The sequence below is a fragment of the Phocoena phocoena genome, chromosome 6 (genome assembly GCF_963924675.1).
Source record: "Phocoena phocoena chromosome 6, mPhoPho1.1, whole genome shotgun sequence".
Classification (NCBI taxonomy): Eukaryota; Metazoa; Chordata; class Mammalia; order Artiodactyla; family Phocoenidae; genus Phocoena; species Phocoena phocoena.
This window is the reverse complement of record NC_089224.1, coordinates 59,800,580-59,825,616: the sequence shown is the minus strand read 5'-3', so window position 1 is coordinate 59,825,616 and position 25,037 is coordinate 59,800,580. Positions and strand designations below refer to the sequence as shown.

The window sequence follows — 25,037 nt, the reverse complement described above, 5'->3', positions numbered from 1 at the left end:
GACATTTGGACTTCTATATGTGGATTTATTTGAAGTTACTTTTTGTTCTGCCATTGTTTAGCCTATAAACAGAACTATTTCCTCATTAATCTTAACCCATCCCTGGATTTTTTTCTTTTTCAGGCACAACAAAAAGATATGTCACCACGGTAAGGAGGGAAGTGGACAGAGCTGTAAGTAATCATGATTTTTCTTTTTTTTTTCACCCCCTTTCCTCTCCCAGCGTGAATTAAGAAATAACCTCTATTAATGCACCAAGGGCAACTGGATAGTTTAGGCTCGTGCAGAATCTTCCTGTTAAGTGGCATTTTTAGCCCGTTTTTCTTGCAACCCTGTGTTGTTCCATACCTCTCTTGGAGAACAAGATGGTGTCTTGTATAGCCACAGAACAACTCTGTAGCCTTTTGTCTGTCTGTATTCCTAAGCACCCCTAGAAAATAAGGCACAGGACATCTGGGCTCACAAAATTAGATGCATGGTTAAATTTAACAGTAAGGAGAAGATATTCAACTGTGGCACAATCAACAGCTGATGTTTTTGCAACAGTTGTTAAGTACACTGTTGGGGGCTGTGTGTCAGGGGCATTGCTGGGGATGTAGAAGTATGTCATGAGGTTGACAGGCATGGAGCTGGACTTTGTGGAAGAGAGAGGATGTGATCTGGAGGTTAGGAGAAGTAGGATTGCTGAAATCATTCAGGCTCATTGGATGAAAAGCTTAGACCCTGGGGTAGTGGTGTGTTGGGGACCAACAGGCCTGGGTCTCATTGTAAAATGGGTATTTCTGGCTTTCTTGGGAAAGCTGCCTTTCCCTGCAATCTAGGGATCACATGGTGTGACACACAAGTTTATGAGTCACCAAAATAATGATGGGCAATTCATAGGAATTTCTAAATAACTATGTATCGACTAGTCAGAATATTCAGAACTGTTCATTTTCAAATGCTGTTGAATATATCCCCAAAATTCCAGAGGGACCAATTGTGAAAATAACCCTAGAAAACCTTCAGATACCAGGGTCTGTGTCTGGCTTATGCATCAGACATGGCAGCTTAGAAGCACAAAATAAAACTTAAAAGAATGAAATGAAAAGAGGCTCCTGCACCCTCCCTGTCTCCACCACTTCCCTGAAAGCGATTCTTGAAACTACATCCTGTGACTGTATACGCATCCCTGGGCACAGCACCAGGAAAGAATTGCAGCTTAGGCCGGACTGTTACCCTGAGCTTTTCTGAATCAGCAACAAGATTTTCTTGACTCAGAAAACTTTCAGATCAACACTGGCAGGCCTGATAGAAACATTCATTTCTTGAGAAACAAAAATCCTATATTCCTATAAATTGATCTGCTCGGTCTACATGTGAGTTTCCATGGGAGAGGTCCAATATTTGTCTGAATTTCACGAGGTCAGAGTGTATAAGCAACTCCTTCAATGGCTCAGCATAAGGAAGAAAGCACAGTGGAAGTCCTGAGCACAGAGGTAATAAACTCAGGTGCCTACTAGGGCCAGGCAGGTGATGAAATGAGTAAACACTGTCTAGTATAACCTGATAGGGAGTGGGGGAGGGATTTCAACAAATTGGAGAGTATATTCCCTGTCAATTTAGCACTAGACTAACATTGCCTGAGAAGATGGAAATCCATATTTTTATATAAAAACAACCTAATTACTAAATGCTGGCTGAAAGTATTTCAAATACCAAACAAACCAAATAAAATGTGCCCGTAGGCTAATTGAGCCTGTCAATGACCAGTTTTCAAGCTCTTTCCTAGAGAGAAAATATTGTCAGGAAAGAGCCTAGGTTCTGAGTAATGAAGGCAGAAACACCTATTTGGAGAACTGAACACTCAAAGGCTTGCTGCCAACCTAAATGTCTATCCTATGGCCTGCCACATGGTCTGCATGTTGCACTGTTATAAAGTGACTCCTTTGGATTAACAGTGTATCACAGTCATTTTTGACCAGTACAGCTCCTTATAAACAGAAAAATTTCAAACCCTCTTTTAATGGTGTCTGAAATTCAAAATAGAGTAACTATCTTGATCAAAAATCAAGTTAAAGAAATGGGACTAATTCCCTCCTCCCCCTGCCCGGCCCCCCGCCCCTCCACAATTATATATAGTCACAGTCTCTACCTTTTAACCTGGAGGAAGGGAGAGTCAGGGAGGTGAGAGAGTGATGCTTCTCCTCTTTCTCCCTCACCCCTCCTTGGCACTTACCTGAGAATATGTGGTACAGTGTAAATAAGTCAGGACCACTTAGATATACATCATAGAAGACACACATAAGAATGTACACGGTACTATTACTTATAATAGCAACAAATTAGAAATAATCAAATATGAATCAATAGGAGAAAAGATGAATAGGAAGACTAGACAGTAATTAAAATGAAAGCACCAAAACTAGATGTATTTTTGAGATGAATAAATCTGAACAATATAATTTGGAGAGGAAAGACAGATACAGATAGCATATTACCAATGACAGAGAGTTTAAAAACATGCAAATAGGGCTTCCCTGGTGGCGCAGTGGTTGAGAGTCCGCCTGCCGATGCAGGCGACACGGGTTCGTGCCCCGGTCCAGGAAGATCCCGCATGCTGTGGAGCGGCTGGGCCCGTGAGCCATGGCCGCTGAGCCTGCGCGTCCGGAGCCTGTGCTCCGCAACGGGAGAGGCCACAGCAGTGGGAGGCCCGTGTACCGCAAAAAAACAAAACAAAACAAAACAAAACAAAAAAACACATGCAAACAACCCCTAAGTAGTGTTTATGGGAAACAGTCATGTGATATAAAAGTACAAAAATAGTATGGCAGTGATAAACATCAAATTTAACCTCAAACTGGCTAGTGGTTATACAGATGTTCGTTACATTATTCTCTATACTTTATTTTATGCCTGAAATATTTATTTTTATAAAAAAAGAGGTCACAATTAAAATTCAAGACATTTAGATTTAAGTTTTTCTGTGAGCTAGCTACACAACCTCAGGTAAGGTCTGCCCCCTCTCTGTGCTTCAGTTTTGTCATCTGTAAATTGAGAAAGTTGGACCAAATCCAGAAGGGCAAACAGCCCTCATGTCAGGTGCAGGGAATGCCTAGAGCAGAGATAAGGATGGTTTGGGAGACTATTTCTAGATGGAAAGTGTGGTGATTGATGAATGAATAATGTCTGCCTTGGGTGTGGGGTGGGAAAAGTGATGGTCCTTGACAATATATTAAAAAAAAAACAATTATGCGTTTATCTGTATTTCCATTCATCTTTGTCATGTACATACATACATGACATTATTTTGTGTTCTACATGTTTCAGTTGCATTCAGAGTTATTTTCAGATTGATCCAAGTCTTTGTAATCATGTTTAGAGCTGCATAAAATGTAGAACTTGACTGATGATCACTAGTGATGAAGTATTATTGGAACAAATTACTCATTTTTACTTAGCATAATGTTTTATGGTTTTGTCAAGACAAATACCAATGTGTTAGATTTTCAGTAGATGCTTTTTAATTTCCTCCCTAAAAAGTTGTTCATCAGTTATTAACTCTTTATTTAGAATGGATTTAATGCTTTGGATAATACCCCCTGGGAAGAAGAGGGAGCCAGACATGGAGATACTGATTTGAGAAATAGGAAGAGGCTAGGTCTGGGGCCCAGTGTTTGGACAGCCAAGAAAACTTGGTATGTGTTGTTGGGGGGAGGGGTACTTCAGGCTTCTCCAGAGAAACAGAACACAGAACCACTAGGAGACCAAAAAGTATGAAATCTGTAGGGCAGGCTGGCAGGCTGGGAACTCAGGTAAGAGCTGAAGGTGCAATGTTGAGTCCCAGATCTATATGTCAGGCCAGCAGGCTGGGGACTCAGGTAGGATTTCTACATTACAGTATTGAGGCAGAATTCCTTCTTCTCTGAGAAACCTCAGTTGTTGCTCTCAAGGTCTTCAACTGTTTGAATGAGGCTCATCCACATTATGGAAGGTAATCTGCTTTATTTAAAGTCAGTGGACAGTAGGGACTTCCCTGGCGGTCCAAGTGGTTAAAGACTTTGTCTTCCAATGCAGGGGGTGTGGGTTTGATCCCAGGGATCTAAGGTCCCACATGCCTCAGGGCCAAAAAAACCAAAACATAAAAACAGAAGCAATACTGCAACAAATTCAATAAAGACCTTAAAAATGGTCCACATCAGGGGTTCCCCGGTGGCACAGTGGTTGAGAGTCCACCTGCCGATGCAGGGGACGTGGGTTCGTGACCTGGTCTGGGAAGATCCCACATGCCACGGAGTGGCTGGGCCCGTGAGCCGTGGCCGCTGAGCCTGCATGTCCGGAGCCTGTGCTCCGCAACGGGAGAGGCCACAACAGTGAGAGGCCCGTGTACCGCAAAAAAAAAAAAAAAAAAAAAATTGGTCTACATCAAAAAAATCTTAAAAAAAAAAAGTCAGTTGACGGTAAATGTTAATCACATCTACAAAACACCTTCACAGCAACATGTAGACTAACATTTCACCAAACTGGGCACATTAGTCTAGGCAAATTGACATATAAAATTAACCATCATGGCATCAGGAGTTGAGGGGAACATTTTGGCTGGAATAAGTCAAGTTATCAGACCTCTCAGAGCCTTTAAAAATAGAAGTATGTGGCCATCTATTTTCTGGTCATTGGAGTTGTCCAAATGACCAGGGCTCTGTCTAATACCTGCTCATCCATGTAGCTGCCACCCCAGATTTTCATGCAGACTAACTATTTAGGGTTTTTTGTATATTTCAGCAGGATTTTTTTTCTCAGCTCACTGCCTCTCAACCTTTCAGCAACAAAAGAACATCTGTGGCATCAGACTCTGCCACTTTATATATTTTGAAATAAAGAATATCTGAGTAGGTCTAGAGGGGGAAAGAAAAACAAACTTGTAGTCAAATGTTACTTGATAAAATCAAACTACAGTTTTTGGAAATTACTTCTCAGTAAAATGAAGAGATGACATGAAATAGATTTGACTTATCTAATATCTTGTTTCCTTACCAACTCCCAGTGAGACATTTTAAAATGTACAGATAGCTTTGGAAAGTCCCCTTGAGTGGAGCCGGCACACTCTGTGAGGTCCGATTCCCCCTACACTGTTTTCATCATCATGCCAGTCTCCTGTCTCTAGACTAGATCTAAACTCCTTTGCATGGCTTTTCAGGGCATCCTTCTCCCTCTCCTGTTCCCATGCCACGCTCATTCCTACCTCTGTGCCTTTGCTCATGTTGTATCTTCTGCCTGGAATGCCCTCCCCATTCCTTCTTGCTGACCCAAATTCAAACTTCTTGCAGGATCTGTCTTAATATAGAATAATAATTAGCATTTTTATTGTTATAATGCCAGACCACTGTTCTAAACACTTTAGAGATACTAACATTTAATCCTCACAGTAGCCCTATGAGGTATATACTTCCCCCCGCCATCTCCAATCTTAGAGATGAGGAGATACTTGTGCAAGGCCATATGGCTAGTAAATACAAGGTCCAGTAGATGGACCCATGTATCCCAGTCCAGAGCCCACGCCTATACACTACACTGTACTCCATTTCTTAATCTGTACGACTCTCTCCCCCAACTCACCCATCTTTCTTTTTCCCTCTGCATTGTACACACAGTCTGTACTACTCTTAAGCATATGGTCACAGCATTATTTTCTGGCCGCTTCCAAGTGTACATATTTTATGTCTACTTAGTCAATGCAATGAAGTGAGATATTACTGTTAATGAAAGTATTGGGTATTTGGTGTTTGTTTTATTGTCCATTTGTCAGTACTTCTTTTAGTTTATTCTGTGATAAATTTAAAGAAGGTGACTGATATGGACCAAATTTGGCTCACTAATAAAACATCTTGTTTTAGTTGAGTTTTCCAGCTCAAAAGAGAATAACTTATCATGATTTCTAGAACATCTGTAGTACTTTTAGTAGGCACCTATTAATGAGAATCAACCACAGTTAACACTCTACTATCCTACCTCTTTACCTAGTTTACCTATCTTTTTTTTGTATCAACAAAAAAAAGGTAGGTAAACTACAGCCAGGGGTCAAATACCCTCTTGTTTTTATAAACAAAATTTTTATTGAATTTTTATTGAAACTTAACCATGCTCATTGTTTTCATATTGTCACCCTCCCCCAAATTTCACACCCCTTCCTCTGCTTCTGATGGCAGAGTTGAATAATTGCAACAGAGACCGTATAGCCCATAAAGTTTAAATTTTTTATAATCTGGCCCTTTACAGAAGACGTTTGCTGACCCCTGACCTAGAGGCTCTTCCAGGCTTTGCACCTCCTCCCACCTCGATGTACTTTTCCTGTACTAAGAGACCTAAGGCCACCCCCACTCTTACCTCAGCTTCATGACGTCTGAAGACAGAGCCCACCGGGAAGTGCTTAGGCCCAGCCAGTTCGGGGCTGTCACTCTCCCACACGCATTCTCTGTCACCCCAACTCTGCCTCACCCCCAAAGCTACCCCTGTGGGGACAGTGTTAGGTTCCAGGCTTTCCAGGAGCCATCCTGGGCCCTCACATTCTTACTCAGCATCACCTCGGGAGATGAAGTCTTGGGACTTGCTCTTGCCCTTTCCATTTGTGGAAGTTCTTCTTGCAGCTAACTTTACTCACTTGTGATGCTGTTCAGACCCATGGCTTCTTGCTATTAGGCAGGCAACCAAGCTGTCAAGCAGTATAACTTGAGGAGTGGATTCTGATACCATAGATATGTATCATGCTTCCTTTAAAAAAAAAAAAAAAAAAAAAAAAGAGTTATTCTAGTCATCAAACCATGCTTTCTTAGAGCTTCCAGACCATGTAGCCTGACTTCTCCACTTTAGAGATGGTGAGACTGGGGCTAAGGGATGTTAAGTGACTTTCTTGATGAAATAATGACAAAAAATAAATAAATAAAAGATCTTGTGATCCCCAGTATAACACTATTTATTCATTCATTCCCTCTAAAACATGTACTGTGTCTGCTATTTGAAAGACTCTGTGTCAGGTAGGCCATGTGAGAATTGTAAGGATGAATTAAGCACATGAGTCATCCAAGAGTCCTACAATGAAGTATTGGAGATGAGGTACTCAAAACCCTGTTCTCATTGCCATAGTTTGGGTTAAAATTAAAATAAAAGAGGCCAGCTTTCTATATATCCCCTAGTAATTGATCCAATCTCTACATTTTGTTTTATTTTGTTTTTTTACTTGAGTCTCTTGTCTTCCCCCTAAGAACTTCCACCTGAGAACTGACCACAACCTTGGCATTCCATCATGGCACCATGGATGTGTCTCCTTTCCCCCTTCCTACTCCAGTGGTTCCCAATCTCTTTTTATAAGCCTTTAAAAAGGAGATATTAGAAAGAAAACCTATATATACTGAGTAGGAAAAGTTTGAGTCATCTTCCTATGTTCCTCCTTTACTCTCACACTACTATCACACTCAAACACATCTGACACCAGATGTGTGGAGGTTTTCCCCACACCAAGCAATTCTCTGCCTCACCAGGTGAGTGTCCTACAATTTAACTCAATTCTAACACTATCTACCTGGCGATGTGAGTGTCCTACAATTTAACCCAATTCTAACACTATCTACCTGGCGATAGCATGAGATCCCACAGGTTAAGGGCTCAGTCCCACAAGACTGCTCCCACCCTACTTCAGATGCCAATCATGAATTCAGGTTGTCACCTGTACTTCTGACCAATCAGCTATAAATCTGAGATTCTCATGCCCTTCTCCTTGGGTTCAACTAATTTTCTAGAGCCATTCACAGAGCTCAGGAAAATGGTATACTTAGGTTTACCAGTTCATTACAAAAGGATATGATCATGCATACAGATGAACATCCAGGTGGAAGAAATGTGTAGGGCAAAGTGCTTGGGAAGGGGCACACATGGCTTCCATGCTCTCTCCATGTGCCACTCTCCCAGCCCCTCCACATGTTCACCAATCCAGAAACTCTTCAAAACCCTTCCTTTGGGGATTTTTAATGGCATGATGAATCATTAACTCCATTTTTAGCCCCTCTCCCCTCTCTGCAGAATAGGGGGTGGCGCTGAAAATTCCAAACTTCTAATTATGGCTTGGTCTTTCTGGTGACCAGCACCCATCCAGCAGCCCACCAAGAGTCACCTCACTAGACCAAAAGACACTGCTACCACCCAGGAAAGTCCAAGGGATTTAGGAGGTCTGTATCAGGAACCAGGACCAAATATTAGAAGAAAAGATGCTCTTAGTGCTCTTACCACTTAGGAAATTACAAAGGTTTTAGGAACTCTGTGCCAGGAATTGGGGGCCGAGACCAATATATATATTTTCTATTATCTTACAAAAGTAGATTAAAACAGTGGCAGAATTGGGGTAGAGGATATAAAGACCCTTCCATAGGTCCCTGCAAAGACTTCCAAGGTACCTCGTGCTTCTTGGAACATATTTGGAAAATCATGTAATAGTAGTGATCTTCTATGATCACTCTATTCTGAAGCCCACCTTATTTATCTGGCCACAGAATCCCCAGAAATGCCCAACCCACATCATGCTTCCTTTCCACACAGAGCACAGCTGTTCCAGGGAGGGAGAAGGGGCTGGGGGCGTCAGGAATGGCCTCACTCACCAGTGCTCATAGATTTTTACTGGTGTGAGAAGTCTCTGTGTTTTTTATGGTTCTCTATGGCTTACAAGAGGTACACATAATGCACAAAAGTTCAGAGATGGGGGGAAGAATATCACTTTTGGCTGGGGATAATCAGGGAGGAGGAAAAGTTTCATGGAGGAGGTGACATTTGAGCCAGGCAGAAACAGAAATAGCAGACTATTCTAGATAGAGGGGACATGGGAGGGAAGGCAGAGAGACCGGAAGATGTGAGGCATCTGAAGGAGAAGGCATGTGATCCTCATTTGGCAAGAGCCAGGTATGGGATAAGGGGAAAGATTGTTGGGGGCCATATCGTGAGCCATGAATTCTGGGCAAAGGAGATTATATTTTACTCACCAGGCGTGGATGCCTTGGTCAGGTCTCAGCAGGAGACAGAGGGCACATACAGGGGGGTAACTGAGGCAAGTTTACAAGTTTTTACTCTTTACAAAGACATGAGCAGGATGAGGGGAAACCAGTGAGGGATATCAGGCATCCTGAGACTGAAAGACCAGGGACCACTGACTGAGCCTCAGCCTGAAGGGGAAAGGGGAGGGAGCAGTTACCAGGACACTGGTGAAAACAGCAACAGGAAAGGGCTGCCCACTGGAGCTGTGGGCTTTAACGGAGGAATAAAACTGACCCGCAAACTGTCCAGAAGGTGGCTGAGGAAGAGATACTCCAACCTCACCCTCCTATCACCGATGCAACCTCCTTTCTCCCCTGAACTGAGGGAATGGAAACCAGAGGGAAGAAAGGCCAGTGATGCAATCCTGGGGTATGAACAGGACAGAGCAGGGTGGAGAGAACATCTACATGAACAAAAAGAAATATCTGGCACAATCGGAATTCTAAAAGGTCTGAATAGGGAAGCCCCAAGAACTTTGCTCCAGTATTGCTGAGCTGACTACAGGCCAGAGTACGGAGAAGAGAAGCCTCTTGCCACAGGTCTGGAGAGAAAGGCTGAAGATTTGGACTAGGGCAGTGGTCGAGGGGGTGGAAAGAAAGATTTAAGCCATGCTGCCTTTTGAGCGTTTTTTTCTAACTCCAGTTTTCTCACTCCAATCTGATTTTGAGAGGTTATGTATTTTCTAGTCAGAAAAACGATTTTCCTATTTGTGGACTTTTCTCCCCAGATTTGAATCTGTGGCCTGATGAGCTGGAGTGACCTGATGGGACATCCTCAAGAAACTTCTAGACTCTGAACAAGAATCCCTTGGCCTGCAGAGCTTGTTGTGTGCACTTTTCAAATGCCTTTGTGTGAGCCAGCACTTTAATCTGGAGACTGCAGCAAGACTAGGCAGCACCTGCCAAGGTGTACTTACAGAAGTCAGGCAGCCACCCCTCCACTGATCCGGGCTCTCACTCCTGCAGCCCGTGGCTCCAATCACACACTACTGCAGTTTAGAAAAAGACCACACTGGATGCTGGACCCCAGTGAGTGTCCTCAGGCTCTTTGTTGCTTCTGGACGGGAAACAAAAGGAATTATTTCCCCCTAAGTTTCCAAAGTGATTTCCAGAAGCAGAGACCAGTGGAAATTTCCAGTTACAGAAGTGGACAGATTGCCAGTAGAGATACTTTTATCTGTAGTTTCCTCTGGTTACTGGACAAGCCTATTGAGACTGCGAGCTCACAGACAGGGTTTTATACAAAGTCAAGCCATAATTGACATGTTTTATGACTTACAGGAATCTTGAAAGCATCTGAGTTGTTCTAATGAAGTATTTAAGCATTTAAGTACACAGAGTGGTCAACTACAAATTGTGGAAAAAAGCCATTGAGTATTATTTGTGAGGTCTGAATCACAAAGCATTGGTTTTAACCTGTAATGGCACCATATTGAATGGTGCTTTTTTTTTTTTTAATTACATCCTTCCTTCAAAAAATTCTGTCTCCTTAACCTCAGAAGCCAATGATACACATTTTAAATTTTGGCATGCTAATATGCTACTTCTGCAAAGATTTCAGATGAGTAACCATGATGATCAAAGCTCCAGACTAAGTCTCCTTTCCTAGCCCTCTATATGACTTTAAACTTAACCTTTCAGTGGCTCAGTTTCTAGATCTGTGATACGGTGATACTCACAAGCTGAGGCCTTTGATGTCAGCACTAGAAATCCTGTGAGATCCCATTATGGGTGTGTCAAGGAGGAGGGTAACTGCACATGGTGACATCAGGCTAATCATGTTAAATTTGGTCTTTGTGCTGGGACCACAAAGCTCAGGACATTAGTTGACCCCTAAACTATCCAAATGTAAACATTATCAAGCATAACAGATGGATGAGTGGGCCTGAAGCAAACTCTTTAACTGGTGTACAGACTAAGAATAATTTTAGGTTTATGGGAATGAAGGGGTGTGAAAGTGAGTAACACACAAATAATATAACATCTCAGTTTCTTCTATAGACGTCAAAGAATGCCATTGAAGAATAAAACTCAATTGTTTATTCTTCAGCGTGTTCTGATGTCCTACTCTTGGCTAAGTGGTTTCCTCAGGGCCCATCCAGGTCAGTAGGTTTAATGTTCCATCAGGCCAGTTGGCTCCCATAGGTTTAAAAGCCTTTGAGGCACACTCGGATGCCCTCTTCAGAAGGGCAGGGTCCCATGGTTTGGTCTGGGGTCCCTGCTGGAGAAGCAGCACCTCCTAAGGCTGCAGAGATCAGAGCAGGCAGGCAAGGCCTTCTCCCTGAAGAAGCAAGTCTCTCCATGCTGGGCCCCACCTCCCCACAGATGTGTGGCTGGCATGCTGCATCCTCGGATGGTAATATTTAACTCTATTAGGAACCCGGTGGCATAATGGTTTCTGTCAAAATACCACCATCTTTAGTCCTAGATTGGGGCTATTTTCTAAAATACCAAATAGGGACAGGGCTGCCTACCTCCAATACCCCGAAATTCAGGGTTCTTTGGGGAAGAAGACCATTAGGCATTGTGTCCTAGCGGGAGGAACATTCTACACTACAGCCTACAGTCATAATGTCTAACATTTACCAAGTACTTACTACATGCCCGATATTGTTTAGCGTTTTATACATGTCATTGGAATGCGTTCTCTCAAAACCCTCTGAAAAAGGCACTATTTATGTCTCCATTTTAAAGATAAGGAAACTGAGGCACAGAGAAGAAATTTGGTTAAGGCTGCCTGTTTAGTTTGGAAGGGATAGAGCTAGGGCAGTTTAACCATATTCATTATACCCCACCATGTGTCCTGATTTCCTACCCGATGGGACTTTAAGGTGGGATTTTACTGGTTACATACACCATGTGGTCTTTTTTTGCTGGCCTAGGATTAATTTCACTCTTACTTTTTCCAAAGAGGCACTACAGGAGGGTGGGTGGAGAAGAGGCTCTGACATGAGAGATTCCAACCCCGACTCAACTATATATGAAGATTGCATGTATCATTTGATCTCTCTAACCATCCGTTTCCTTATCTAAAAGATGAATACAGTCGTCCCTCGGTATCTGCAGGGGATTGGCTCCAGGACCCCCTCAGATACCAAGTCTGTGGATGTTCAAGTCCCTTATATAAAATAGTGCTGTATTTTTGTATAACCTATGCACATCCTCCCACATATTTTAAATCATCTTCAGATTACTTATAATACCCAATGAATGTAAATGCTTAAGTGAATAGCTGTAAATACAAAGTAAATGCTATGTAATAGTTGCTGGTACATGGCAAATTCAAGTTATGCTTTTTGGAACTTCCTTCAATTTTTTTTTCTAATATTTTCAGTCCTCAGTTGGTTGACTTCCTAGATGTGGAACCTGTGGATATGAGGGGCCAGCTGTAACATGAGAAAGGTTGTTAACATCTTCCTTTATCAGGCACTTAGCTTATACAGCACATGGCAAATACCTGTTAAATAACAAGTATCATTGGTAATCCCTGATGTACCAGCCACTATTTCTTGCCAAACAGGCAGTGTCCTGACACTATTAAGCTAATCTGTCTGCAGGATATTTCTCCTGAATCCTAGCCCTAAGGGAGAAGTGAGTTATGCTCCAAGGATTTCCAGCCAAGGGGTTTTTTTGTCCCCAGGCTCTTCTGTACGTGCTGAATTCTCCAGCTAAATCAGAGGGCTCACCAGTTCTCCAGTATGCCTTGTGCTGTCCCCTTCACCTGGAACATCTCCTTTCTGGGACCTCAGTTCTCCCTTGAAAAACCCTATCTGTCCGTCAGATGCCAGCTCTTCCAGTGAATATTTTCTGTTTTTCTCCAGTTGAATATGAGCTGTCTTTACTCTGGGCAGAGCAGTGTTTTCTTTGTCCCTCTCTAAAGCAGTTATCTTTTTCAGTTTTGAATCATGAGGATTTGAGCACATTTTATATCTTCCCCTTAGACTATAAGCTCCTGGAGGACAAGGAGAGAGTGAGATTTTGTCATTCCTGCAGCATCTTTTATGTGATAGATGCCTCATGCATGATTGGCTCTGAGACTCATTATAATATTAGAGCAAATGGCTACACTTAGCATTCTTACTTATTATGACCTTACTATGATTGGCTTAAAAGTATATTATGGCAATCCTCAAAACAAAAGAGCTAGATGAGTTCTAAGTCTTTTTTTGAAAAAGTACCTTCTACATAGAAAGCAAAAATAGCATTTGGGAGAGTTTGAGGAACTGAGAAAGATCAAACAAACAAAAATCACCTATGATCTCATCATCCAAGCACAAGTATTTTCATTTTTGTTGTTGGCATTTGCTCTTTGTCCAGACATGTACATAATTTTGGCTATTGTTGTTAGCATGTCATTTTCTGTCCTTTTTTTCAAATTTGTCGCTGTGTATAAATTCACAGCTATGTTGCTGACTAGTCTTCCTAATTATTTTTTTTTTTTTTTTTTTTTTTTTTGCGGTACGAGGGCCTCTCACTGTTTTGGCCTCTCCCGTTGCGGAGCACAGGCTCCGGACGCGCAGGCTCAGCGGCCATGGCTCACGGGCCCAGCCGCTCCACGGCATGTGGGATCTTCCCGGACTGGGGCATGAACCCGCGTCCCCTGCATCGGCAGGCGGACTCTCAACCACTGCGCCACCAGGGAAGCCCCCCTAATTATTTTTAATGGCTGCATGGCTTACAGATCCATGATGAACTGGAACTGGGCCCAAACTCCGCTTATCACCTATCACTCTAAACCCCTATCTTGACCACTGGACCACAGTGGTATTTGGGGTTCCTAAGAATTAGTGTCATTTCAGAGCAGTGTTTTGGAATTCCTGAAAAGTTTGGGTATTTCCATTTCCCCCAGTGCACAGACACCTTAGTAAATGACTTTACATTCCTTTGGGGATGGCTCAGAAGAGGATCTATGGCAATTATTTGCGACATTGTTGCACGGTCCTTTCTTAAGGGGTCCAATTCTCCTCTTCATCCAGGAGCTTCAGATCTGGCCATCATGAAGTTAATTGTTTATCATTATAGATAACTTTCAAGCCATGTGCCAGACATTTTTCTATTTGCTTTACACGTATCACCTCATTTAAACTTCACAATTCAATGAAATAGAGACAATTAATGTCTCTATTTTACCCGCAAGCAAACTAAAGCCCAGTGAAATTAAACAAATTGCTCATGTCACATAGCAGAGCAAGATCTTAAGATTCTGCAAGGCAGCCATGGTCCTAGACCTGTAACACAGTCAAGCTCTCATCATGTGGTATTTTGTAATTACATATGTGTTTGGTTTTCTCCAAAAGCCTGCATTGTACCTAGGAACAGGAACTGGATTTTTATTCATTTATGTAGTCCCAGAACCCAATACAATAATTGGCACATAGAAGATACTTGACAAATACTGTGGAATTGAATTGAAGGCAAATGCATGGAGCCTAGGAAAGAGAGGCCAATGTGGAAAAGTGTGATGGTGAATCCCAAGCACATCCAGCGGAAAGGGGTCCCTGTCCCTCCAGCACATGCACTGCTACCACCTGTCTGGTCTATCCCTCCAGTGGTGATGGGCATCTGATTCACATAGCTTGACGACATCAGCCATTAAAATCATCCCAGCCACCGTCCCCGCTTCCTACCCCATCCTGATTCTCTGGTTACTGAGCAAACTGATTATAATTTGACTTTTCATATAGATTCTCTATGGGAATAGAATGTTCTGAAGCAATTTCTGATCTGCACATTAATAGTATTTCTTATTATAGAAAAGTCCTAGGAATTTGGTTAGCATGATCCAGTTTTTTAGTCTGATTCTGAGTGTACTGACAAAATCAGTTTTCTGGACCTTTAAGGTAAGACCTTGGTGATGCCAATAAGAAATTTTTTTCTGTAAGGATGCTTATGCTGGTCATCAGCTGCATCTTGTCTATAACTGTGTATTCTCAAAGGCAGGCTCCACTTAGGAGAAGAAACTCAAAGACAGCAGCATGTTTTCTGCTCATTTCTGTTTGTTCTATAAAAATAGAATTCCATTTTAAAGCAGAACAGCTGCAAGAAGTGCAGAGGAAGCAACTAATGCCTGAGATTTTGTGTTGTGCAGATTGAAGTGGAATATCATCAGGTTGCTGGTCAAATCAGGCAACATGCCAGTGTCTCAGTTCTCCTTGCTTTAAAATTCAAAAAATGAAAGGCTCAAACTTACAGGTCATTTAAAATTTAAATCAAAACAAAACTTAAGTGGGCCTTTTAAATCATTACATTGGCAAAAGCTTTTTAAATTTATAACGCATGATGCTCCAGAACACGTTAAATTGATAGTCTCATAAGTTGTTAGTGGTCATATAAATCAGTACAATTTTTTTGGGAAGGTTATTTGTCTATAGAACAGAGGTCTTACAGTTTGTCATACCATTTGTTCGAGGAATTCTACAGTATATAAATCTACTCTAATCTGAGAAAATAGTCAAAAAATATAGAAAAAGTTATAGACGTGGAGAGGTTCATTGTAAATATAAATATATAATTTTTTAAAAAGCTTTGCCATAACACTGAAAGAAAAAAGAAACATACAAAACTCTATACTTGCTTAGATTATTCTTAAGTTTTAAAAAAATGAACTCAAAAAAAAAGTGCTTGGATATATAGCAAGAATCATGTCAAGATTCATACTTTTACCCAAAAATACCATTCCAAGGATTTTCTTAAAGGAAATCCATAGACTAAAGTGAAATAGGTATTATATGAAAAAGTACATTACAGTGTTATCTATGGCCCCAAACTGGAACTAATCTGTCAAACAAAACAGAAGTGAATTAGGCATAGTGATTCATATTTGCATTACAGACTAAATAGTAATCTAGTCATAAAAATGACAGTTATAAAGATTATATAGGAATATGAAATAATTATATATATATTTTTTTCGGTACGCGGACCTCTCACTGTTGTGGCCTCTCCCGTTGCGGAGCACAGGCACTGGACGCGCAGGCTCAGTGGCCATGGCTCACAGGCCTAGCCGCTCCGTGGCATGTGGGATCTTTCCGGACCGGGGCACGAACCCGTGTCCTCTGCATCGGCAGGCGGACTCTCAACCACTGCGCCACCAGGGAAGCCCATATGATATAATTTTAAGTAGAAAAATAGTTTCTATACAGTGAGCACTTACCATGAGCCTGTCACTATGTTGCTCATTTTATACACATTATCTCTTTTCGTGCTCACAGAACCTGAGGAGTAGGTAGAGTGCTATCCTCAGCGACAGAAGAAAATTGAGACAAAGTTGCTTAGTAATTTTCCCTAGTTCACAGAGTTCATACAGCAGGTATTCAAACCTAAGCTAACTGATATCAAAGCCATTTCTCCTTATCCAGCATGCTATAAAAGCCCTAGACACCTGAAGATAATAAGCAAAGGTTAATATAAAATATATATGGAGAGAGAGAGAGAGAAAAAAATCAGAGTGGAGCAATGGTGTGGGTGGTCTTATAATAACTGGTTCCTTTCTATTACAATGTTAAGTCCAAACAAACAAAAAAGTAAATAAGTAAAATTTTAAAAGTGAGAATGATACAAAAGGCTGGAAAGAAGTATACCAAAGTGTTAATAGGGTTTTGTTAAAGAGGTAGGGTTTGGTGTAATTTCCCCCTTTTCTCTATTTTACAAGATTTTTTGGTAATGTGTAGTACTTTTGTAAAATATTTTAAGTACTCACTTCAGCAGCACATATGCTAAAATTGGAAAGGTTCAGAGAAGGTTAGCATGGCCCCTGCACATGGATGACACACAATTTCATGAAGCATTTCATATATAGATCGATATCAATATATATCGATATATATCTATATGTCCTCTGTGATATGGAATCCAGAGCTCTGTAAAGCTTATTGATCATTGAAACACTGTGATGTTCAGAAACAGCAGTGGTATTCCTGGCAGTATAAGTGTTATTAGGAATACAGTATATCTGTCATTCCTTTCAAAAATTCTGTGGGTTAATTTCCATAGAATCCTTTTTTATTTTTAAAGGTTTGAGAAGAAAATCTAAAAGCTCATGTTCCTTCCTTATTTTTCTTCCTTCCTCACCTTTGCTTTCTTAACTGTAAAATTAGTATGGCGATAACAGTAACCCGCTCTGTTGATGTGATGAGTATATGGGCAGTTTTAATTTTCATTATATTCTTCCTGTGTTTGAAAGGTTTTGAAAAACATATTTAACAATTTTAACCTAAAAAATAATCTTTAAACTTAATTTTTTAATTATTAAATTTAAATTAAATTCAAAAGATTTTTTAATATTTTGAAATTTTAGAAATTCAGTGTTTATTGAAAATCAAAATGTGGCACAAATACCAAGTATAACGGTATTTTGGGGAAAATTCTTATATGCGCTACTCGTGTTTTTCCTCTTTCTGGTACAAGCTTTTACCTGTGTTTTAAAGAGACTCTAAAGAGAAACTAAAAGGAAAATTTACTAAGTGAAAGTTTGAGCAGGTTCTGGGGTTGCCACCATACTGCCTGCTTCATTGAATGTCACATGGGCCTCTGCACACAATGCATGACTGGGCTGTGACAGAGCACATGACACACATGTGACAGGACGGGCTGCTCACGTCCTTTCCAAATAATGCTCTGGGGAGTAGTCCTCAAGAACCACTCTCCTAAAAGCAGAAAATTCAGGGGTGGGGAGCAAGAGGGGTCTTCCCAAGAACACAAAAACTTTTCTGAGTGTTCTAAAAATGAAGAGAAGGAAAGAACAGTGAGTACTAGATGTTAAAATGTGACATTTGAAAGCTGTTAGGAAAAATGCCAGGCTGACAGGCTCCAGCTATATCCCCCAGAGTCAAAATGAAAAGTTCAAACCCAGGCTGACAGAGGCCCTCCTTTTCTGAGTGTTCATCGGTGAGATGGGGAATTCATTGGACTACCCGGAAAGCACCTCCTCCCTTTCTGAGCTGTTGAGCATTAAGGTTTAATCCCCAGGATCTATCAGACTCTGTCTTGGAAGTTTGAACCCCAGTCAGCATTGTATGAGATGCTGTGAGAGATACAAAGTCTATATTAGGTATGCTTCACCCTGGGGAATTTATAGGAAGTGGGAGGAATACATCACACACAGGAAAAGTGATGTAAAAAACAAGGCCACGTAAAATTGTCTTTTAAATTTTTAAAAAGATTTTATTGGAGTATAGTTGCTTTACAATGTTGTATTAGTTTCTGCTGTATGGCAAAGTGAATCAGCTATGTGTATACATATATCCCCTCTTTTTTAGATTTCCTTCCCATTTAGGTCACCACAGAGCACTGAGTAGAGTTCCCTGTGCTATACAGCAAGTTCTCATTAGTTATCTATTTTATACATAGTAGTGTATATATGTCAATTCCAATCTCCCAATTCATCCCACCCCCACTCCCCTCTTGATATCCATAAGTTTGTTCTCTACATCTGTGTCTATTTCTGCTTTGCAGATAAGTTCATCTATACCATTTTTCTAGATTCCACATATAAGCAATATTATATGATATTTGTTTTTCTCTTTCTGACGTACTTCACTCTGTAATGAGTGGAACAGATCATAAGACAAAGGAATTCAGAGTGGGTGCAGGAATTCAGAGCTCCCATGGGAGGGAGAAGAACAAGAGACCGGGGTGGGGGGCGGTGATGAGAAATGCACAGGGCCTGGAGGATTTTCCATGATGGGTAGGGAGTAGCTAAGTCATGGGGGCAGGGATGATATTAAAAAACCACCAACTTGCTCAGCAGTGGCCCTGGCTGATCAGAATGGATACTGGTCCAAATGCTGGAAAAGCATCCTGGAAGCTCCTTGCTGAGCCAGCAGTTACTTCTGTAGTTGTTAGATTGTGGGAATATCAGGGGGGGCCTGGAGGAGCAGGGAGTCCTGGGACATGGCCAGGGTGGCGCTGGGGCACTCAGGGTGCTTGAGGCAGTGGCTATTTTCTATTCAGTTCTATCCACTACAATCATGCAACCATACCTGTGAGTATCTGCTGAAAATCAGCCTTGAATGAGGGCAAATGGTATAACAAGAACATTTACAACTTGCTTTTGCATATGGTATTTCATTTGATCTACCTATCTCTCAGCCTATCTATCTATCTACCCATCTGTCTAACTAGCCATCTATCTGTGTCTCTCTGTCTGTGAAACCAAACTCAGTGTCCCTGGGTGCTGGACACTCAGCTGGGTACCAAGTTGAGGAGCCTGTCCAGAGTTGCAGTTGTCACATGGGCCTTTCATGTATTTTACCACTGATTTAGTGTAGGCACTGTACTAGGCACTAGGGATACAGAGGTAGTAGAACATCATCCCTGTCCTCAAGGGGCTTGCAGGTCACAGAAACCCTCTTTCGAACCTTTTACACAGGTGATAGCGTATGCAAAAAGAAGAGATGTCACAAGATGATTAAAATGGGGAAAGCAGCGTGGGTATGTGTGGGTGGAGCAGCCCATGAAGGGCCTTTACCCTGGTGATGATGCCAACCCCTTTAGTCACTAAGGGCAGTGGCCAGAACCTGCGGGTTTGGCCAATGGGGGGCACCAAACCAAGGGAGGGAAAAGTAATTCTGTAAGAAATGGAAGGAAGTCAAACACAACCTCTCAGCCAAGTGTTGGGGCCATGAATTTTTGCTGCAAGGTTTTATGTTTTCTGGAGGTCATTTACAGAATTAAGTAGGAGTCACCCTGGGCAGTACTGGTAAGGGCGAAGAACTAGAATTCTCAGAAAGTTTCTTTTGGAGCCTGAGACAGAAGAAGGCAGATGAGAGAAATAGCGTGCTGTGGTGGTTCTCAGACTTTTAACCTCAAAACACTGAAGGATAATTCAACACTCTCCATTAGTAACAGCAGCTGACTTGTGCAGACATTCACAACCATTAGGGGTACATGGCAGAATACTGTAGAGAAGTGGGAAATGGGATGTAATTTCATAAAGTTGCCTAGTTGAGTCTATATGTCTATATTTACAACCAGCCTTGAGGCTCAGAAGTATAGGCCTGAGTTGAAGGCAGCTCTGCCACTAACCAGCTACATCATCAGAGGCAGTTCACGCTCTCTCAGCCTTAGTTTCTTCATATATAAAATAATGAATCTTAACTGGCAGCATTATTGAAGGGATCCAAGATAATAAACTAGGGACTTCCCTGGTGGTCCAGTGGCTAAGACTCTGCACTCCCAATGCAGGGGACCCAGGTTCGATCCCTGGTCAGGGAACTAGATCCCACATGCTGCAACTAAGAGTTCTCATGCCACAACTAAAGACCCCGCATGCCGCAACGAAGATCCCGCATGCCGCAACTAAGACCCGGTGCAGCCAAATAAATAAACATTAAAAAGAAAAAGATAGGGCTTCCCTGGTGGCGTAGCGGTTGAGAGTCCGCCTGCCGATGCAGGGGACACGGGTTCGTGCCCCGGTCTGGGAAGATCCCACATGCCGCGGAGCGGCTGGGCCCATGAGCCATGGCCGCTGAGCCTGCGCGTCCAAAGCCTGTGCTCCGCAACGGGAGAGGCCACAACAGTGAGAGGCCCGAGTGCCGCAAAAAAAAAAAAAAAAAAAAAAAAAGAAAAAGATAATACACTATAGTTCCTATCACAGTTAGTATATAGCCATAGAGCCAGAGCTTAATGAATGATTAGCTACTAGTATAAGTAATTTGTCTTAAAAGCTGTATTGGGAGATAACAGAGTCTGCTCAGCCAGCCATGATGCAGAAGTGAAAATCCTGGGATTTACAGGAAATACACTGTTAACAGTAAATGCCCTCTGTAATGAGGTATAGCAGCTTAGACTTGAGGGTAAATATTTCATGAAATGTTAATTGCTATAAAAAGAAAGATGGGTGCAGAAATGGGGAGAAGATGCTGTTTCAAAGCTAGCAGATTTTTTTTAGTTGTTCTAGAAGGAAGATTTTAAATTTGCATTTGAGATTGATTATTTCAGGGTAAAAAGATTAATAATTTTTTTAATCACATAAATGTAAAACCAGTTCCTGATCTGGAACAGGAAGGTTGAGACCATTCATTCCTTTATTCACTCAACAAACATTTATTGAGCACTTGCTACATATATTACACAAGGTACTGTACATGAAAGGCACTGATTATGCAAAAAGGTTGTCTTTACTGTGAGTAGAATTGCAGCCCTGAACCTGTGTTTCCTTGGGGTCTGGGAAGAGGAGGCATGGTTAATGGACTCTTGTCTGTAGGAAACTTGATCCCTCCCACATGGCAGCAGGAAAGGCACTGAGGGAGAGACACCCTTCCTTTGAGATGAGGGTAGGAGATGTTGTGGAGAGCCCAGTCTGATTTTTTTTTTTTTATGCATTGTCTTTTTCTTTCTCCTTCAGTAAAGTTATATTAAATGTTGCAGTCTGTTCTCTGTTGTGGAAGATTATGAGATGGGCTATGCTTGGGGCTCCAGGTGGTTGACTGAAATAAGCATTCTTTGGGAATTCCCAGAAGTGTTGGGGGAGAAGTCAGGGACTGGCTTTCTTGCAATCACGTGAGAGGTGAAGCTCAGGTATTTGGGCATTAATGAGAGGTGTGATTCTTTGAAGGCAGGACACCACTGTTATACATTTGTCCTTTTGGGCAGCTTGAATGATCCTCACAAAGCGACTGGACACACTCCCATGACAGCAAGCCACTGGGCACAGTTTCCAAGAACATCAAGCCAGAGCAACTCACTCTCCACTAACTCACATAACATGGAACATGCAAGTTACTTCACATGCTGGGGTACAAATGTCCTGAGCATGTGGACTAGAGATTGCTCATCCAAAGCTATTTCCTTTTATTCCTCTCTTATTCTTTCTTACCTACCATCCGTGCTTCTCCCAAGCTCCCTCTTGGGCCCTGTTGCCCAAGTGAAAGCAAAGAAGCAATTAACACTTATGGAAATCGGCTATGCTAAACACTGCATGTGCTGTTCTGCATAAACTGTGTCATTTAACCCCTTACAACAATTTGGCAAGATAGGTAAGATTATCCCCTTTTTCTGATGAGAAATGGAAGCTGAGAGTCCTATGTCCAAAGTAACACAACCAACAAGTAGGTAACAGTTCTGGGGTCCAAGTACAGGTTTATGTAACTACAAAGTTCTTTACACCAGCCACAAAGGAAAATGTATTTTGGGGGTGAAACATAATTAAAAAGAAAAATGTATTGGGAGAAATGCTTTCCGCTTCCAAGCAAATGTAAGTAATTGCCCATCAGTGGACATTGACCTCCAGTTGTAACTGAAACCTGAGATGCAGAAGACCCAGGTTCAGACTCTTCCTCTCCACTTAGAAAACTGTCACAGAGGAAAAAGAAGTGGTGAAAGGCAGTTTCAGACAGATCATGACAAAGTCGACTAAGTTTTCTTGGGTGATAGGAGTAAAGAGGCCATATCTATCTGTCCTGGGGAATCAAACTGTTGCCTAGAACGTTAATACAAACCTGTTGTTTAAAACACAAGTTGTTTTATACATCTGGCCCCAAAATTTAAGCTTAAAAAAATATCCCTCATTCATGCAAAATCATGTTGACATATAAAGACACATCTGTGGTCTACAGTTTGATCATTCATAGCCCTCTTATAAAGCACTGACCACACAAGCCTTCACAGACCAGTAACAGTTGGTGGGTGGGCACAGATGCACGGATCACACTTTGACAGCACTGATACTTTCACTTTCAGCTACAACAGCCTTACCATGGGTTACTTCTAAGAAAAACCTAACCATTTGAACCTCAACACGGTCTCCGTGTATCAAATAATTGCAAATTACTTCTTTCTTCTTTCTCTTTTTGCCTTTTTTTTAACTCAAGCAACCCATGGGGCTGCTTAAAGCAGTCTTAAGTTCCTGTAGACTTTCTGAAGGAAATGAGAGGCATTAGGAGGTCTAGATTATATTTTCTTGCTGGTGATTGCTGTATAACTCTGAGTAAGACTGTTATCTTTATCATCTCAGAGATTAAAGTTGCCTCTGGCAGCCCAAGGGTAGAATCTTGGTGTTTGCATGTTTCTTCCCCTTTTTTTCTCCTCTTCTGATCCTGCACCCACACATAGAGAAAACACATAAGCAAAGCCACTTACTCATGAAAGCATCTAAACTGGTCTTCTTACAGTCTTATTGTGGAATATGTTGTAAAAACCAAACCAGACACCACCATACCACCCCCTTTACCTTTCCTTTGTCATCCCTGTTTTGTGGGAACATGGTTTTCTATCACAGAGTGATGACACTATTACCTTATGGGGTTTCTATGATGAATTCCCAGAACGAGTTTGGGGAAGAAGTGTTATTTCTCTTTTGCTTCCCCTACCCCAAAGGTCCCTTCTGTACACCTCAAACTCTTCAACCTACCCTTCTTTTGAGGGGAAATCAGTCAGTGGCTCATAGGGATATACCCCAGCTCTGACCTCAGTGGCTTACCAAAATCAGAGCCAGTCCCTCACTCAGTCAAGTCCAATAATGATCTTCCACAGATGCTGAAGCCCCACTTGAACCTGGATTTATCCCCCCTTAGGGTTCCTCTTGGAGAAAAAGAATCAGGAAAGCCACAGGCAGAGGGTTGAGCAGAGAACAGAAACCCCAGAGCCTTCCAGCTTCAACTGTTCCTACTGTCCTGATGAACCACCTGGGGCCGGAGAGGAAGAAGATCTAGCACAGGGAAGAGAGTGGCTTTTAGAGGATTGGGGAAGGGGTCTCTTGGGATCTTTCAAGAGATCTGAAAGTGTGTAGAAAGCCCTGCAGTTACCAGGAAAATGCAGATATCAGTGCCTGACAAACAATAGGTGCTCAATATATACACTAAGTAATTGAATGGTTGAATGAATAAATAGGCGAAAGGGAAGAAGCAGAAGAGAAGAGGTAAAGCAGTGCTTCATAGATGACTTTCACCTGCCTTTCTTCCTGGGCTCTTTTTTACAGTTGTTTTTGTTTTTCCCAGTTGCTCCAGGATGATGCTCAGACACCACCTCCAGGCTGAAAGCTTCTCCAACGTTTCACCTTTCCAACCTTAGTGACCGCTAGACCATGAGTTCCACACCTCCCAAGCAGAGGCTTAAGATAAGCACACCTGGATAGTAAGGAATAAGAGAGGAAAGGGAAGGGCAAGCAGAGGAATCTGCCTTCTCTTCCTTCTGTTTTAATTTGCTGGTGGTTATGAGGTTAACTTCCTTGGGCCTCTGTTTTCCTTAACTCTGAATTATGGGTACTGTCACTGAGACACCCTGAAGGTAGATCTATTGGTGATAGATTTGTGAAAACATAAGGAAAACACCATGTTTGGTAATAGCTAGAGAATATGCCTTCAAAGCAAACCCTTAGTTCTCATCAGCTCTCACCTAAACCACTGTTACTCAGACTTTAATGTGCACATGAACCACCTTATTAAATATTAAGCTTATTACAATGCAGGTTCAGATTCAGTAGGTCTTGGTGGGGCCCAAGATTCCGCACCTCTAAAAGTTGCCTGGTAATGCCAAAGCTGCCCTGCAGAGGAGTCTAGAACTTTGAGGAACAAGGACCTAGACAATTGCTACAGTATGATCCAGCTTCAGTTCCTGCCAAATCTCTCCCACACTCATCACCCCACTCGGCACTGTGCCACCATCAATGACTTGCAGAGCCTCAGGCGCACCATGCTCTTCAAACCTGCGTGGCTTTGTACGTCTTCCCTCTGCCCTTCACCCCCCTTCACTGGATGAGCCTCTCCGTGTCTCAGCTCGCATGTAAGCTCTTCTATGAAAATTCTCCCGGCTCCCCATCCTACCAGATGGCCATGCCCTCTCTCCTCTGTGCTCATCACACTGTACTATAACATGCTGTCTCCACGTCCAGGGCTATTGCATAGGGTTGCTCAGGTTGAGTCCAGGGACAAGGGCCCCTGGTCAAGGTGGCAAGAGGGGCTTGAAATCCATCCTGTTCTCCACTTGCCCATTGGTGGAGCCCTGGTGCCGAGCTGCCTCCACCAAGAGGGAGGGATGACCTCTTCT

General features: G+C 42.1%; 1 protein-coding gene and 2 non-coding genes across 3 annotated transcripts in view; all 3 read left to right on the top strand.

Moving 5' to 3' along the window:
- Positions 1–23,704, top strand: part of PDCD1LG2 (programmed cell death 1 ligand 2) — a 55,925-nt gene extending 32,221 nt beyond the window's left edge. The window contains exons 5-6 of the mRNA XM_065879891.1: positions 124–173; positions 23,567–23,704. Coding sequence (XP_065735963.1) covers positions 124–173; positions 23,567–23,704 — 188 coding nt within the window. The remainder of the gene's footprint in view (positions 1–123; positions 174–23,566) is intronic.
- LOC136125264 (U6 spliceosomal RNA) lies at positions 16,745–16,851 on the top strand. The gene has a single exon (XR_010656029.1). It is a non-coding gene; the product is annotated as a U6 spliceosomal RNA (small nuclear RNA).
- On the top strand, positions 20,195–20,267 carry TRNAG-CCC (transfer RNA glycine (anticodon CCC)). The gene has a single exon. It is a non-coding gene; the product is annotated as a tRNA-Gly (tRNA).
- Positions 23,705–25,037: the final 1,333 nt, after the last annotated feature.